The sequence below is a fragment of the Panthera leo genome, chromosome B2 (assembly GCF_018350215.1).
Source record: "Panthera leo isolate Ple1 chromosome B2, P.leo_Ple1_pat1.1, whole genome shotgun sequence".
Taxonomy (NCBI): Eukaryota; Metazoa; Chordata; class Mammalia; order Carnivora; family Felidae; genus Panthera; species Panthera leo.
Window position 1 is genome coordinate 99,210,255 of NC_056683.1, and position 18,303 is coordinate 99,228,557.

Sequence of the window (18,303 nt, forward strand, 5' to 3'; positions counted from 1 at the left end):
TGCAAGTGTCCTGCAAGATGCACAAACATTTCCAGTAAGTTTTAACTTGATAAACAAGCAATGTCTTGCAATATGAGTAGTACGTGATGCCAAAAGTCACATGATCACAACTGAGCCAATGGTTCTTGAGATTTGCTTTGATAAACGAGTGCTTTGGATTATAAGCGTGTTCCCAGAACGAAATATGCTCACAAACCAAGGTTATACTGTATGTGGAATTTTAAAAAACTAAAATGAAGAGAACAAATTGATGATTGGGGGAAGAAGCAGAGCACTGAAAAGAAGGTTAAAAGTAGTCAAAAGACTCAAATTTATAAGATGAATAAGCTAGGGGTGCCTGGCTGGCTCAGTCGGAAGAACACGCAACTCTTGATCTTGGGGTAGTGAGTTCAAGCCCCACACTGGGTATAGAGGTTACTTAAACAAGTAAAACTTTAAAAACTTATTTTAAATAAATAAGTAAGTTCTAAGGATGTAATGTACATCATGATGACTATACTTAACAATACTGTATTGTATATTTGAAAGCTGCTAAGAGTAAATCTTAGAAGTTCTCATTACAAGATAAAAAAATGTATAACTATGAATGGATGATAACTAAACTTATTATGATAATCATTTCACAATATATACATATATCAAATCATTATGCATTATGCTATATATGTTAAATTAATACAATGTTATATGTCAGTTATATCTCAATAAAACTGGGAGTGGAGGGAGAGAAACCCACAGTAAGATAACTACTTTATACTCACTAGAATGGCTATAATAAAAAAATAAAATAAATTAAAAAAAAAACAGAAAATAGCAAGTGTTGGTGAGGTTTTGGTGAAAACAGAACCCGTATATACTGTAGATGGGAATATAAAATGGCACAGTCACTGTGGAAAACATTGGCAGCTCCTCAAAATGTTAAACAGAATTACCATATGACCAAGCAGTTACACTCCAAGAGAACTGAAACCACGTTAAAACAAAAACTTGTCCACAAATGTTCACAGCAGCACTACTCACAATAGCCAAAAAGTGGAAACAACCCAAATTTCTGAGTGGATGAATATAAACAAAATGTGGTATATCCATACAATGGTACATTATTCAGACATAAAAAGTCATAGAGTACTGATATACACCACAACATGGATGAACCTTGAAAACATTGTGCTAAGTGAAAGCCAGCCAGCCACAAAAAAGCCATGGACTGTATGATTCCATTTACATGAAATATCCACCACAGGCAAATTCATAGCAAAAAGCAAACAGTGGTTGCCAAGATCCAGGGGAGGGGAAATTGGAGAATGACTGCTTAACAGATATGGGTTTCCTTTTGGTGTAACGAAAATGTTCTGGAACTGAAGTTTCTCAACAAGGAACTAAGTGGTGGTAGTGGTTGCACAATGCTCTGAATATACTAAAACTCACTGAATTGTACAACTTTAAAAGTATGAACTTTATGTTTCGTCTATTTTACCTCTAATAAAAAATAATTACACATACTTAACCAGTAGAAAACACCAGGAGAGAAGTGGAAGGAATTGGAGGAAGGTGGTCAAAAGGTACAGACTTCCAGTTATAAAATAAATAAGCACAGGGACAACACCATGACTATAGCTAACACTCTTGTGTATGATATACAAGAAAGTTAAAAGAATAGTTCCTAAAAGCTCTCATCACAAGGAGAAATTTCTATTGTACCTTTATGAGATGATATAGTTAAATACACCTGTTGTGGTAAATCATTTCACAATACATATAAATCAAACCATTATGCTATACACCTTACCATTATGCTATATACCTTATTTTTTTTAAGTTTTGTTTATTTAAGTAATCTCTGTACCCAATGTGGGACTCAAACTCACAACCCCAAGATCAAGAGTCACATGCTCTCCCAACTGAGCCAGCCAGGCACCCCCTATGCTATACACCATAAACTTCTACAGTAATATGTGTAAATTATTTCTCAATAGAACTGAAAAAAAAAAAAAAAACAGCAGGAAATAAATATTCCAAAATATTATCAATGCTCATCTCTGAGTGGTCTTATTATGAGTGATTTATGTTTTCTTCTTTATGTTTCTATAATTCCTAACCTTTCTTGCATGAACACATATTGGATTTTTTGTTAACACATTGATTTTTATAAGATAATAAAAGCTTTTTTTTTTTAAGATATTTGCCATTTTTATGCCTAGCTGGCTCAGTCAGTAGAGAATGCAACTCTTCATCTCGGGTTCATGAGTTCAAACCCTCTTTGGGTATAGAGTTTACTCTAAAAAGAAATAAGTATTTATTAAAAAACAAAAAATAGGGAGCACCTGGCTGGCTCAGGTCAGTGGAACTTGCGACTCTTGATCTCGGGGTCATGAGTTCAAACCCCACTTTGGGCATGAAGCCTACTTAAAAAGAATAAATAAATTTTTAAAAAATTAAAAATAAAAAAAAATTTTACGGTATTTGCCTTTTCGCCATAAGTTATATATACTCTACAGTTTAAATGTTTTACCATTTTAATAAGTAATATAAATATATTAAAATAATATGTATAGGATTTTTCAAATAATACACGAGTATATACTTTTTTCAAAAAGTCTTCCTGTCAACCCAAATTTCCTTCCTGTAGACAATCACTATTAGCAATTTGTTGTGAATACTTCCAGTCTCAGTTTTTGCAGTCTGAGATGACATCTCAGTTATCCTTGTATCCTCGCATCTATGGCACAATACTTGGCTCACGAAAGGAATCAAATGATAAATAGTAAACAATGGAATAATGAAAATAGCCAGAAAAATGAAGACAGATGAAAAGAGATAATAGGTGGACAGAAGATAGACAGATGGATAGATGGATGAAAATTTGAATAGAGATAGGTTGATGAATATGTGAACACATGAATGTTGAGAATTTACTATTAAAGTAACAGTAAAACCAATATAATTTCTCTATATATGAAAACAGAAAAACATTTCCATTATCTTGGTCTAGCACTCAGATTATAAGAAAAATATTAAGAAGGAAAAACTGAAAACAGCACATGGTACACACACAAAAAATAACTTAAACACTAGAAACAAGCTAAATATTAATAGGGAATTTATTTACTTTATTAAACCAATGCCCTATTGAACTTAGGCAGTTAGGCTTACACTGAATAAAAGAATAGCAACCCCCAATAAAGACCAAATTGGTAATCTAGAAGATTCAATAAAGGAAATCTTCCAGAATGTAAAGAGAAAAAAGAGTTGCAACTTTTGCAAATGAATTTAAGAGATATGGAAGACAGAGCCTAAAAGGTCAACATTTGTTAATATGTATATTTGAGGAAGAGAACAAGAGAGGCAACAGAGGAAGAAGGAAAAATAAATAAATAACAGGTAATAAAAGTTGCCCTAAACCAAAGACAAAAGAGAAAGCTCAATAAAGATTCCTAAGAAACCAGCAGGATTGGAAAAGGGGAGTGAAAGAGTAGGGGATCAGTTAGGAAGAGTCCAACTGGACTAAATACCACTTTTTACCTGTGAAGTTCAAATTATATGAATGGGTTATCTATTCAAACAATAAATACTTTGTTAAAGATGCAGAAAACCTAGCCACATAAATCAGAAAAAAAAAAAGACCTACATTTTTGTTTTTGTTTTTTTTTTTTTTAATATTTATTCATTTTTGAGAGACAGAGACAGAGCATGAGCGGGGGAGGAGCAGAAAGAGAAGGTGACACAAAATTCAAAACAGGCTGTCAGCACAAAGCCCAAAGCGGGACTCGAACTCACTGACCACGAGATCATGACCTGAGCTGAAGTCAGACACTTAACCGACTGAGCCACCCAGGCACCCAACCTATATTTTCTAGGTAGACTTTAGTGAAATTTTAGAATGCATAAAGTAAAAAATCCTGAGATTGCAGACAAGCTTCCAAAAAAAAAAATTCCCATAAGCAACAAGAAATAAATGAAGCAATAGTTTCGGGTTCTGAGACAAAAATTATTATTTTTTAAACGTTTATTTATTTATTTTGAGAGAGAGAGAGAGAGAAAGTGGGGAGGGGGGGGGATGGGCAAAGACAGAGGGAGGCATGGAATCCCAAGCAGGCTCCACACCATCAGCACAGAGCCTGATGTGGGGTTCAAACTCATAAACTATGAGATCATGACATAAGCTGAAATCAAGAGTCATGTGATTAACCAACTGAGCCACCCAGGGACCCCTCAAAAATTATTCTTAAAACTATAAATTCAGCCAACCTATTAATCAAGTATGAAGTCAAAACACATTATCAGACACACAAGAACTCTGAATATGCACACAAATCCAAATGAAAAAGCAACTCAAAAAGATGTCTCATCCTCAACAAGATATTAGCCAATCAGATCCAACAATACATTAAAAAATTATTCACCACGGCCAAGTGGGATTTATACCTGGGATGCAGGGCTGGTTCAATATCCACAAAACAATTTATGTCATTCATCACATCAATAAAAGAAAGGACAAGAACCATATGATCCTCTCAATAGATGCAGAGAAAGCATTTGCCAAAATACAGCATCCTTTCTTGATAAAATCCCTCAAGAAAGTAGGGATAGAAGGAGCATATCTCAAGATCATAAAAACCATATATGAATGACCCAACGCTAATATCATCTTCAATGGGGAAAAACTGACAGCTTTCCCCCTAAGGTCAGGAACAAGACAGGGATGTCCACTCTCGCCACTGTTATTCAACATAGTATTGGAAGTGTTAGCCTCTGCAATCAGACAACACAAAGAAATAAAAAGCATCCATATCGGTCAGGAGGAGGTCAAACTTTCACTCTTTGTAAATGACATGATACTCTATATGGAAAACCCAAAAGGTTCCACCAAAAAACTGCTAGAGCTGATTCATGAATTCAGCAAAGTTGCAGGATATAAAATCAATGCACAGAAATCGGTTGCATTCCTATACAACAACAATGAAGCGACAGAGAGAGAAATCAAGGAATCGATCCCATTTACAGTTGCACAAAAAGCCATAAAATACCTAGGAATAAATCTAACCAAAGAGGTGGAAAATCTATACACTGAAAACTATAGAAAGCTTATGAAAGAAATTGAAGAAGACACAAAAAGATGGAAAAAGATTCCATGCTCCTGGATAGGAAGAACAAATACTATTAAAATGTTGATACTACCCAAAGCAATCTACATATTCAATGCAATCGCTATCAAAGTAACACCAGCATTCTTCACAGAGCTAAAACAAATAATCCTAATATTTGTACGGAACCAGAAAAGACCCCAAATAGCCAAAGCAATCTTGAAAAAGAAAACCAAAGCAGGAGGCATCACAATCCCAGACTTCAAGCTATACTACAAAGCTGTAATCATCGAGACAGTATGGTACTGACACAAGAACAGACACTCAGATCAATGGAACAGAATAGAGAACCCAGAAATGGACCCACAAACGTATGGCCAGCTAATCTTTGACAAAGCAGGAAAGAATATCCAATGGAATGAAGACAGTCTCTTCAGCAAGTGGTGCTGGGAAAACTGGACAGTGACATGCAGAAAAATGAACCTGGACCACTTTCTTACACCATACACAAAAATAAACTCAAAATGGATGAAAGAACCTAAATGTAAGACAGGAAACCATCAAAATCCTCGAGGAGAAAGCAGGCAAAAACCTCTTTGATCTTGGCCACAGCAACTTCTTACTCAACACGTCTCCGGAGGCAAGGGAAACAAAAGCAAAAATGAACTACTGGGACCTCATCAAAATAAAAAGCTTCTGCACAGTGAAGGAAACAATCAGCAAAACTAAAAGGCAACCAACAGAATGGGAGAAGATATTTGCAAATGACATATCAGATGAAGGGTTAGTATCCAAAATCTATAAAGGGCTTCTCAAACTCAACACCCAAAAAACAAATAATCCAGTGAAGAAATGGGCAAAAGACATGAACAGACACTTCTCCAAGGAAGACATCCAGATGGCCAACCGACACATGAAAAAATGCTCCACATCACTCATCGTCAGGGAAATACAACTCAAGACCACAATGAGATACCACTCACACCTGTCAGAATGGCTAACATTAACAACTCAGGCAAGAACAGATGTTGGCGAGGATGCGGAGAAAGAGGATCTCTTTTGCATTGTTGGTGGGAATACAAGCTGGTGCAGTCACTCTGGAAAACAGGATGGAGGTTTCTCAAAAACTAAAAATAGAACTATCCTATGACCCAGCAATTGCACTACTAGGCATTTATCCACAGGATACAGGTGTGCTGTTTTGAAGGGACACATGCACTCCCATGTTTATAGCAGCACTATCAACAATAGCCAAAGTATGGAAAGAGCCCAAATGTCCATCGATGGATGAATGGATACAGAAGATGTGGTATATATATATATACAATGGAGTATTACTTGGCAATCAAAAAGAATGAAATCTTGCCATTTGCAACTACGTGGATGGAACCGGAGGGTATTATGCTAAGTGAAATTAGTCAGAGAAAGACAAAAATCATATGACTTCACTCATATGAGGGCTTTAAGAGACAAAATGGGTGAACATAAGGGAAGGGAAACAAAAATAATATAAAAACAGGGAGGGGGACAAAACAGAAGAGACACATAAATATTGAGAACAAACTAAGGGTTGCTGGAGGAGTTGTGGGAGGGGGAATGGGCTAAATGGGTAAGGGGCATTAAGGAATCTACTCCTGAAATCATTGTTTCACTATATGCTAACTAATTTGGATATAAATTTTAAAAAATAAAAAATGAAATTAAAAAAAAAAAGATGTCCTCAATTGAACAACAAAAAAAAAAAAAAAAAATCCAAGAAAAAGCACCTAAGAGATATCAAGAAACACTATTAGCTAAGTATGATCCAGATACTTGAAGGGCAAAAGAACTTAAGAAGACCCATTAGGCCTTAATACCTGGAAGACCAGCAGCAGTTATTTAATGCACAAGATTACATTTCCTTCTCCATGGGTCTCAATATACTAATTCACCCCGCAACAAATACTTTCACAATCATAATATTTTAAGGCTATTAAATGGTTTTCAGTGTTCGCTTTTTAGAATCAACTCATAGACAAAAAGCAGGATGCTATAAATGTCTACTTTAAAAATTAGGAGATAGAGAAAAAAGAGTAAGAGAAATATATCACTTTTCTTAATATCCCTATCAGGAAGACAAATAGTATCTAAACTGATAAATCAAGAAAAAGAAATCTGGGCACCTGGCTGGCTCAGTCCATAGAGCATGAGACTCTTGATCTTGGGGTCATGAGTTCAAGCCCCATGTTGGCTGTAGAAATTACTTAAAAAAAATTTTTTTTAAATAAAAACAGGTTTAAAGCCTCTATAAGAAGGGTGTGTTTCTCCTTTAGAAAGACTTATTATATCAGAAATTAAAGATACTGGGGCGCCCGGGTGGCTCAGTCGGTTAAGCGTCCGACTTCAGCTCAGGTCACGATCTCGTGGTCCGTGAGTTCGAGCCCCTTGTCGGGCTCTGGGCTGATGGCTCAGAGCCTGGAGCCTGCTTCCGATTCTGTGTCTCCCTCTCTCTCTGCCCCTCCCCCGTTCATGCTCTGTCTCTCTCTGTCTCAAAAATAAAACGTTAAAAAAAAAAAAAAGAAATTAAAGATATTTTAGAAGGACACCAATTATTTTTTTAAAAAGAATAAAAGAAAAAAAAAAGAAAGAAAAAGAAATTTAATGTAATAGCTGGCTAGCTCAGCTGGTAGAGCATGTGACTCTTCATGTCAGGGTCGTGAGTTTAAGCCCCAGGTTGTTGGGTGTAGAGATTACTTTAAAAAAAGAAAAAAATGTTAAAAAAAAAAAAAAGAATAAAAAATTTTTTAAAGAAAGAAAGAAAAAGAAATTTAATGGAGTGCCTGGCTAGCTCAGTCAGTGGAGCATGTGACTCTTGATCTCAGTCCTGTGATCAAGCCCCACGTTCAGCAAGGAGCCTAATCAAAATTAAAAAAAATAAAAAAGATTTAAGCTTATGATTTAAAGTTATAAAAGTATTTGCCACAAAAAATGTAAAATAACAAAGGTAATAAATTTGAATGTTGAGATGGGAAATTGCTCAGCTTTTCTAATGGAAAATCAACAAAAAATGCCTAAAGTTGATAAATCAGAACATAGAATTATATGCATATTATTTTTTACATGCATATTACTTAAAGTTATACTAGTAAGCACCAGCAAAACTTAAAACAGAAACAGTCAACACTGGCTATCTTTGAAAAATGATGGAAGCTTGGGAGTGGACAATAAGAAGACTTTTACTTTTAATTTTATATATAGTTTAACTGTTAGAGTCTTTTAAATCACGTACAACTATTATCTGATAAATTTTAATAGCATAAAAATAAAAATATTTCCACTTTGACACAAATATATAGATCAAAAGATTGCTGAGAAATCAGTGAACAGAACTCTGGTTTTATAAGTTACATAAGTTCAAATTACATACAATTTCTTCAGAAAAAAAGGAAGCTCACATTTTTTAAAATTTGCACCTAAATCCAAAACAACTGGATTCACTCAGTGTCTAAGTCACTCTTAAAATGCAAGTATAATAATTACATTACAAAAGGGAAAGAGAAAAAGGAAACTAACTTTTGTAAAGAGCAACACACTTTGTGCCCCAGATCACAATCCTAAGGAGAAGAACTTTCCCACAGAAAGATGCAACTAGCCCACCCATAAGGCAAAAGTTTTACCTTACTTTTCCAGCAACCATGAACTCACCTTTCTGTCCAAATGTATATATCTACAAATATCTGCAAAATAGTTTGCCATGACACGGTTTTGGTCTGTGGTCACAATAAAAACAAAATTAAATCCATTTCTTAATCACATTCCACTTGGTAACTGAGATCATCAGCAACAAAATCTCACAGAAATAATATTTTTAGATAGAAAACACACAACAGGTTTAAAGCCTCTATGAGGAGGATGTGTTTCTCCTTTAGAAAGACTTATTATATTAGAAATTAAAGATATTTTATAAGGACACCAATTATTTAAGGACTTTACAGGTTTTTACTTCTCTTTGATCACTCACTCACTTTTGGATAAGAATTCACACCCTCAATAAAAAAACTACTGCCGCACACTTGTATCCTGAATTACATCCTGTCTTCTCTCTTGAGACTCTCTTTTATCCTGCACAATGCATGCTCAAAAGGGTTATTACAGGAAGTGTTGAACTATCAGCTATTTATAAATGGACAAGAATCTTCAAATAGCTTTGTCGGCTACCTCTTCATGGTTCTAGCCCTTAAAAACTACCTGCTTTTTAAAGAAATAATCATGTTAATAATTCAAAATATTAAAATGCTCTCTTTAAAAAAATATATATCTTGTTCCTTTGTTTTGGAATCCAAAAGCAGCACTAACATACAGTCCCAACGTCACAAGAGAATGAACAGGCTGATCTTTATATACACATTAACCAAGCAGTCTTACTTTCATCGTTTACCACCAAGAAAATTTCGAATTGTACTATATTGCCTTCAAGTCTTCTATACTGATGTCTAAACCTCATTACACTAGTTAAGCATTTTGCAAACCAAGCACACAGTTTAACATCACATATTAATTTTTTACCCAGCATATTCAGTCCAAACATATAGTATACAAAAGTAAAATTCCTTAATTCATCAATACTGACATCCCTATCAAAAAAACCTTTCCATAGATCTACTTTTTGCCTACATAAAACTCAGAGGCAAGCCTTTCTCGTGCTGCTAAAACGGTAACTTGTATTTCCTATGGAAACTAATGATTTAGAACTCATTTTTATGTATGAATAATTATTTTTAAAGCCTTTAAGGAATAAGACTTCCTTATTCTCAGCCCCATTGTTTTCAATCTTTAGTGATTTATATCTCATATATCACCATATTAGCAAATCATTGCAAGCCAATACTTCCAAAGGTAAATAGCTTACAGGAGTTTAAATTAGCTACACTAATACACACAAAAACTGTACCTACTAGGTACAGTTCACTACAGTGTTAGTACTAGCAAAAGACTAGTAACAGCCTAAATGTCCATCAAGAGGGATAGTTAAGTAAATTATGTAAGTCAATACAGTGGAATACAAGTGAAACTATTATTAAGAGGAACCAGGCATCTCTGCATATCAATTATGTAATGATCTTCAAATTACATTTAAGGTGAAAAAAATATAGAGAAATGTACAGTAAACTATTTACCATTAAATACACACACCCCAAGAAAATCTCTAAAAAGGAAAACTGAGAATGGCCATCTTTAGAAAGGGAAAAGGGTGGTTGGGAAAGGGAAGGCTTACTACCACATTGTATATCTTCTTATGCACATGCACTTACTACTCACTGAACAACATTCTTTTTTTTTTAACAAAAATACTTTTTTCAAAAAGTGATCAAATATCCTTGATTCCATTCACAAATTGACAGTTTATGGATTCGAGTATCGGTTTGCATTATCAAACTGTTTCAGCCTCAAAATTCTGCCTATAACTGAAAAGACATGAGCTTTGTGCGGGTTTTGGCAGAAAAGAGAAAAAAAAAGAAAAGACGTGGGCTATCCTATTTCATTTGTCCACACCGTCAACTACACATTTTTATTAAAAGGTCTCTTCAGGGGCACCTAGCTGGTTACGTAGGTGGAGCATGCAACTCTCAATCTCAGGGTGCTGAGTTCCATCCAGCCCCACATTGGGTGTAGAGATTAACCAAATTTAAAAAAATTAAAATGTCACTTCATGGATTTGAAAATTATAAATGTGTTGCTAAGCTACTTGTCCCCAAGACTAAACCTTCCGAGTCCAACATCACAGCTACTAGCCAGTGTCTCAGTCACAGTAACCACATTCCTTGAGCCACATATGGCTAGTGGCTACCATACTTTACAGCATAGACGCATGTTCATCATTGCACGAAGATCTATTGGACGTCACTGTTCTAGACTAAGCAGGGCAAACTACAGCCTGCCCGCCAAAGCGAGCTCACCACTTGGTTTTATAAATAAAATTCTATTGAAACACATTCTAATTTGTGTTCATTTACACATTTGTCTGTGGATACTTTGACACTACAACAGCAGATTCAAGTAATTACAACATATACTGTATGGCCTCCAAGGCCTAAAATATTTAGTATCTGCCTCTTTGTAAAGAAAGTTTGTCGACCACTGCTCTAAACAATCAAATTTTATTGAAAATGTTTCTTTTCCTGGGCTTCAAAAAGTTCTTGTAATACATAAATGAAGAACCAATTAAACATAAACCAATGTTTATTTGATTTACTAAGTGCTAAAGATACTAAATTTATTAACATAAACCCGTAAGATCAATAAATTTCGTAAAATATGTTCGAATGCCTACATTTTTTTTAATGTTTATTTACTTTTGAGAGACAGTGCAAGAGCAAGGGAGGAGCACAGAGAGAGAGAGAGAGAGAGAATTCCAAGCAAGCTCTGAGCTGCCAGCGCAGAGCCCAACATGACGCTCCAACTCACAAACTGTGAGATCATAACCTGAGCCAAAGTCGGATGCCTGACCCACTGAGCCATACAGGTGCCCCAATGCCCACAATTTCTAAGCATCTCTATAAAATAGATAGTGAAAGCAAAGAACACAAGATTTCTATAATAATTTTACAAGAGCTGGCCTAAAAGGGAAAAATGCTTAACTCAAAACAAAAAAATTACATACGTTCCTTATCAATCTACTAAAAGAAATGTATCAACTGTCTTAAAAAGCAGCACATAATTTCTTAGAAAAAAAATTATACTAGATCTAATTAGTGCTATAAAATTATTTATGGTAACCACTTATGTAACATCACTGCATTGCAGGCTTTCAAAACAATTACTGAAGGGGCACCTGGGTGGCTCAGTCGGTTAAGCATTTGACTTTGGATCAGGTCATGATCTCACAGTTCATGAGTTCAAGCCTTGTGTCAGGCTCTGGGCTGACAGCTTGGAGTCTACAGCCTGCTTCAGAATCTGTGACTGCCTCTCTCTCTGCCCCTCCCCCACTCGTGCTCTGTCTCTGTCAAATAATAAATGTTAATTTTTTTTTAAAAAAACAAAACAATTACTGAAAACATCAGGGCAGTATTACCAATGTGGGACCTTTTTTTTTTTTTAATTAAAATTTCTGAGTGTCCATTATATGCCAAACTCTGTACAAGACTCTGGAAATAAATGATGACCCATTTGTAGCTAATAGTTTATGGGGCAGATTAATATTACTTATAGTGATATTATACACCTAAGAACAAAGAGAGGCACAAGCACAACTAATAAAGTGAATAAAGGAAGGCTTCTAGAAGAAAAGCTATCTGAATAGGGTATTGAAGTATGAGCAGGAGTTGGCCAAGTTTATGGGAGTGAGGAGAAAAGGGAGGGAGGAATGGCAGAGCAATACCACTTTACTTTGAACGTAAAAAAAAAAAAAAAAAAAAAAAAAGACATGAAAAAGACTTAGTAAGTGCTAAAAAATGCTACAGAAACATGGCTTGCACACTCTGGAAAACATGGCTTGCACCAACTCCGGGAGTTGGTGGCAAGTATAAAGGCTATAAAGACGAGAAAAACTTTAGGATCCTAATGCAAATAGCTTTATATGCCAAAGTAAGGAATTAAAATTGGATATGATGGTTTGAAAGATAGAGAATGTAGTTTTCCAAGATGTTTCATGATTATTTGCAGAAAAATGACCCTGAGCAACTTGGATGTTGGACTATCACAAGGAAAGACTAGCCTAACAGCAGAGACCAATTCAGCTACTATGCAAAAATGGTGGGTTTTTTTTTTGAAAGATGGAGGCCAAAAGTAATGAAAATGAGGATGAAGAGAAACTTGATGAAGAAAAGCAACTACACATGGTAGAATCTATAGGCTGGCACTCCTTTTTTTTTTTTTTTAATATCCATGCAATATTTTCCCTTTTCCACATTTGTTGGTATAGATATATCCTTTGCATGGAAAAGGCTTATACAATAAGTTTGTCAAAACTGGAGGTTTAACATGGCCTTTTTGGGTTTTCCCCGTATGGTATTAAGAAGTAGGACACATTAGAAAATGCAACAACTCAGTCAGGAGAGCTGGATTCCTACTATCTTGTAACTTCTGTGAGGCTTGTCTTTGCTGTGAGACTATGGGCATGATAACCTCTAAAAGCTCTGGTTTTCTCATTTGTAAAGAAGTGAGACTAAATGATCTAAAACTCTTTGTACATTCCACCCCCCACACACAAAAAAATGCAAATACAATCGTCTATTCTAACTACAAACCAAATATGAAAAATCCATCAAAGCCAGGCAGATAGGTCCATACCTATTATTTACCTGTATGTATCCATATGTACCTACACATTTGTGAAGGATTTTATGACATACATTAAGATGTATAATCACCAATTACTCATCTAAAACTTTACACACTAAGATGTATAGTCACAAACTACTCATCTGAAACCCTAAGGCAAAACTGAAACTGTTAAGATGTCAGCCATTTCACTTTCAATTATGAAGTATCTTTTAAAGACATCTCAAAAAGGAGTAATCTTTTATTGGAGTGGTTCAAAAGACTAAATGAATGTCTGCAAAATTGAATAGTAGTATTGTTTGGTGTAACAGTTTTCAGACATATTATCCTATGGAATCATGTTTGTTTGACTCTCTTATTGACAAAAGAACCTTTTAAAATATTCCTTTATCAATCAAAGCAAAGTTTTTCAAATTTGAGGAATATGGTCTTGAGATTTGTAACCATAAACCATAAACATATATCCTTTTTTACAAATTTTAAAAGGAAAACTATTACAAATTATTGTTCATACTAAAAAGTCTAGAAATATTCTGAACTTGTTTCTCAGGAATAACATTAAGCCTGATTTATTTAAAAAGGATGGTTGGGTCAAAAGATTCTCTTCCTTCAAAACAAAAAGAACAAATGACATTTTTATTAAAGGTGAAAAACCCAAATGTAATCTTTCATTTCCACTGTCACAAATTTACATAGTATAATTAACACAGCCCAAGTTAAAGTCATTATTTTAATGGAAATATCACTCTAAGATTTTTTTAAAAGGTAGTACTAAACTATAAACAGAGGCTTTTCTTTTGTAAGTTACATTACTTCTTCCAGTGTTTCTTCAAAAGACCCAAATGATTTTGGTTATATACTACATTATATACATCAGAATAACTTCTCTTAAATGTACGCACGTGATTTCTTTCTTGCTCCCTAAAGTAGCATTATACATTTTTTTCTGAATTAACCAAAATAAATTCCGGAAAGAGCTAAACTATAACTAACCATGATCAGAGTGTAAAATCTTTACTATGCAAATCTGCATCACAATTTAGAACCATCACTAAAAACTTTAAAAATTTTTTGTTCTTTAAAATCATTGCTACCAACCCACAAGAGATGTGCTATTAACATAAAGCCTCAAATCTCAACTAGACCCCTAGTCCAAGGAAACCTACCTTTATAATGATTTTTCTTAGAATATAGTGATATCAACTAATGCTTTCAGATCCTAAAAATTTCTTTAAAAAGCATATTTTGAAGATACACAGACTGATCTTACTCTATTAAAGAAACTTTATTAATTCTAATCAAACAAATTTCACTCAAGAAAGTGCAGTCGAATCAAAAACTTTATTAGAGGGGAAAATATTCAAAAAGAACAATTAGAAGCAGGAATTAAATTATGTTTTTTGTTTTATCCCATGCTATCAAAATACAATTCAGAAGCAGATTTTTCTTAAAAGTTGCCTACTAAAAGGAAGTTATTTTAACAACAAAAAAAAAGAAAATACATTTAAAAAATTTCAAATCAAGTACATTATAAAGTTAGCATGAGGAGTATGAAAAACACCACATATAATTTGTTTTGTAATGCCAATGTCCAAATAGGAAAACTAGATGTGCTTTCCCCAAATAGATCTGATAATATTCCCACAGAAACACCAGTATAACAAGTAAATATTCCAAACACAAAATACAAGTTAATTTTAAGTACCTGACATTCCAAGATACTCATTCAAGGACACCTGGCAATTAACTAAAAGAATTATGAGAGAAGTTTACAACTGACTACTATGGAGCCCTTTCAGTTATAATACCAAAACTACTTGCAGTAACAATCCTTTACACGTGTTTAGTACCTTGTGATTTTCACCATACTTTATGATAAAACAATTTGTAAAGTTGTGTTTTCATTCTCTATGAAATTAGCACACACACCTTAACAACTTTCGTCCTCAAGTTCATAAATCAACTATATCAATTACAACAGAGTGCGCAGAACGTTAGGCAGCATTTCAAATCTTACTAATGTCATTGTGACTGATATTCACTTTATTCAGAAATGTTCCGCTAGGATGCTAAAAACTCTCTTTCTCATACTTTTTGACCATCTTTGAAATCTAGGCGGGACAGGTAGATAGATGTTCCTGGGCTCCCTTACTCTGGGGGAGGAGAATTCCTCCCAGGAAGGGCGGTGAGCAGGTGATTGGTTTAAACCTACCCTTCGCCGGCAGCTGGTTCCACCTGTCCTAGAGCCCGTCTGCCCTACAGGACGAAGGATAGGCGTTCTCAATACAGAATCCAGCTCGCCATCTCCTAAGAGAACAATCAATAAAGGCTTCCTAAGAGGTTACTAAGGTTCTCCCTCAAATCCCAGGTAAACAAAGATTCAGGCCCAGATCTCTGTCACTCTGCATTCCGTTCCGGATAATCTAGGTGCTGGATAAACCCCAGCACGCAGTCATTTAGCCAGGGGATGGAGTGGAAAGCATAAGAATATCCAAAGGGGGGGGGGGGGGGGGGGGGGGGGAATACGAGTTACCAAAAAACTAGGCGAACTCTGAAGTTCTGCGGGCAAAACGCGGTTAGTCTCCGAGGAGGTCCTACATTCGAGTTAAAGTGCGGAATTCAGAATGTGAAAAAGCGAAATCAGGGGCGAATGAGCAGGGATCCAGAAGTCGCCGGGTATAGACAGGGACGCGGGACTACGCTGAGAAGCCAATGGGCTGGCTGGCCCCAAGGGCAGAGATGCGCGGAGGGTCAGACCCAAGAGTCTGGCTAAGACCCCAGCCCAGCGCTCGGCCGCCCGACCAGCTCCTCCGCTAGGTTTCAAACCGCCGCCCCCGGGAGGCGCTTAGCCGATTGGAAGTTCCACAACGACCGTCACCAGCCCAGGGCCGGAGCGGCAACTCGGCAAAGCTCTCCCAGCCCTCGGCGTCTCCCCAAGAGACCAGACCCCACAAACTCCACCTCCAGCCGAGGTCCCAACTCGAGTCCCGCCGCCAGCTCCATGCACGCGGAAGGCGCCCTCCGGAACCGGACCGACGCCCCCCGACTAGGCTGCTGCCGCTGGAGTTCGAGGGGCGCGACGGGGCCGCGCGGGGAGGGCAGTCAGAACCCGCGTCCCTCAGTCCGCGCTGGGACGCGGCCCCGCGACCACCTCCGCCTCGCCCTTCGGGAACGGCCCGACCCGGCTCCAACCCACCCATCCCGCGCGGTCGCGGGCAGGGCGAGGACCCGAGCGAGCCTACTCCCCCCGCCCCTGCTCTTACCCATCTTTCCGCCTCGCCTTGTAGACGTGCCCGTAGGTGCCGCGTCCCACTTTGCACCCTTCGTACTCAAACAAATCCTCCACCCGCTCCCGCTCCGCCGCCAGCTTCGCCTTGAAATCATAATCCATTGTCTGCTTTCCCCATAGAGGCACCGGGACGCGGGGGCCGCCGCCGCTCAGTCCCTCCTCCTCCTCCTCCCCCCGCGACCGCCGCTCCACTTCTCCAACAGCCGCCTCTCGGGCGCGCGCGCGCCGCCCGCCGCCCCGCGGTCCGCCTTCAGCAAGGGACTCCTCGGCGGCCGCGGCAGCCACCTACTCCACCTCCTCCTCCTCCTCCTCCTCCTCCTCCTCCGCGGCGGCGGCGGCGGCGGCGGCTCCCGCAGGCAGCCCCAGTCCCGCCTCCCCCCTTCATTTCCTTGTTTTGGAACCTGGTGGGCCGCGCCGCGGCTTCCTCGAGCTCATTAACCAACCATCCCGCCCACCTCGAGGCCGCGGGAGCTGCGGGGAAATGTAGTTCCGGAGGCTACAGGAGCAGTTCAGTTTTGCCAGCAAAAGAAATACAGCACCCAGGATGCTTTGGGCCGCTACAGCCCCGCCTCCACAAGGCATGCACGCCTGCGCACTGGGGCTGCCCCTCCCCCTCAGGTAGCTCCGGACTGCCAGTTCCTGTGAAGGTAGAAAGCTCAAAGTTACTGTATTCTTTCTGCGAGTCTTTGGGAGCTGGTGGAAAGAAGGCCCTTGTTCTAGTATGAGGAAGGTACTCCAGTGTAACTGCCCCCGGGCTAGAAGGAAAGTGGAAAGTATTTAACAAGTGCTTTGCTCAGGAGTTTGCTCCAGTGGTTTGAGAGGCGAGGGCTGTGGTTAGGACAGTTGTGCTGCAGATTGTTTGTTTTTCTGTGGCAATTGGTCCGCCCGTTGCCCCGCCCCCTCCGCCCAATCTCTCATTGGCTGAGACTTAGAGAATGACGTCCTCCTTGGTGCGTGGGTATCCCCAGGCTTTGGCTCCTTTCCCGTTCTTGATTGGTAATTGGATGTGCTCGGTTGTTCCTGATAGGTTAATCTTTTTTCTTTACGATGCAAAAACGGTATTTCAAAAGCTGAACCATCAGCGGTTTCCTAGTTCTAGCATCCGTCTGAGAACTTCTGAACCCTAGCAGCGAATCATCCTTTCCCTCGCGCTCTAGTCACGGTCTCCTCCTACACTGTGCGGTTCCCATAGCCAAGGTTTGGCCATCTGTCTAAGGACAATTAAAGTGCCAGGATGCATCGTTTTAAAAACAATCATCAGGGTTGGATTGTAAAAGATTTTTTACGGTCTATGCAAAATGATGACGTTCTCCTAGAATGTTTAAGAAAGTTTCCTTCATCAAGGTGAACATTGATTCATTTAATTGTTGCATACTTAACGTGTCAGATGCTTGGGATACAATCCTAAACGTGATTGGTGCTAGGATAAGACTAATATACCACATTTATTGAGAGCAAAAAGGAGGAAATGGTCACTTTTATCTAAAGTGATAAGGAGGGGCACTTGGGTGGCAGAGTGGGTTAAGGTTAAGCTTCCCACTTCAGCTCAGGTCATGATCTCATGGTTGGTGAGTTCGAGTTCGGTTGGCATCTGGTTCTGTGCTGACAGCTCAGAGCCTGGAACCTGCTTCAGATTCTGTGTCTCCCTCTCCCTTTGCCCCTCCCCTGCTC

General features: G+C 38.0%; 1 protein-coding gene across 16 annotated transcripts in view; it reads right to left on the bottom strand.

Annotated features, from left to right (window-relative positions):
* CDK19 (cyclin dependent kinase 19) overlaps positions 1-17,119 on the bottom strand; it is a 189,538-nt gene extending 172,419 nt beyond the window's left edge. For 2 of the 16 annotated variants that reach the window (XM_042939575.1, XM_042939574.1), the window contains exons 1-2: positions 16,607-16,805; positions 15,556-15,650 (exon numbers count right to left, since the gene is read on the bottom strand). In XM_042939575.1, coding sequence (XP_042795509.1) covers positions 15,556-15,650; positions 16,607-16,727 — 216 coding nt within the window. In that variant the 5' untranslated portion in view covers positions 16,728-16,805. The other 14 variants (XM_042939585.1, XM_042939595.1, XM_042939597.1 and 11 more) reach the window with 14 other exon arrangements.
* Positions 17,120-18,303: the final 1,184 nt, after the last annotated feature.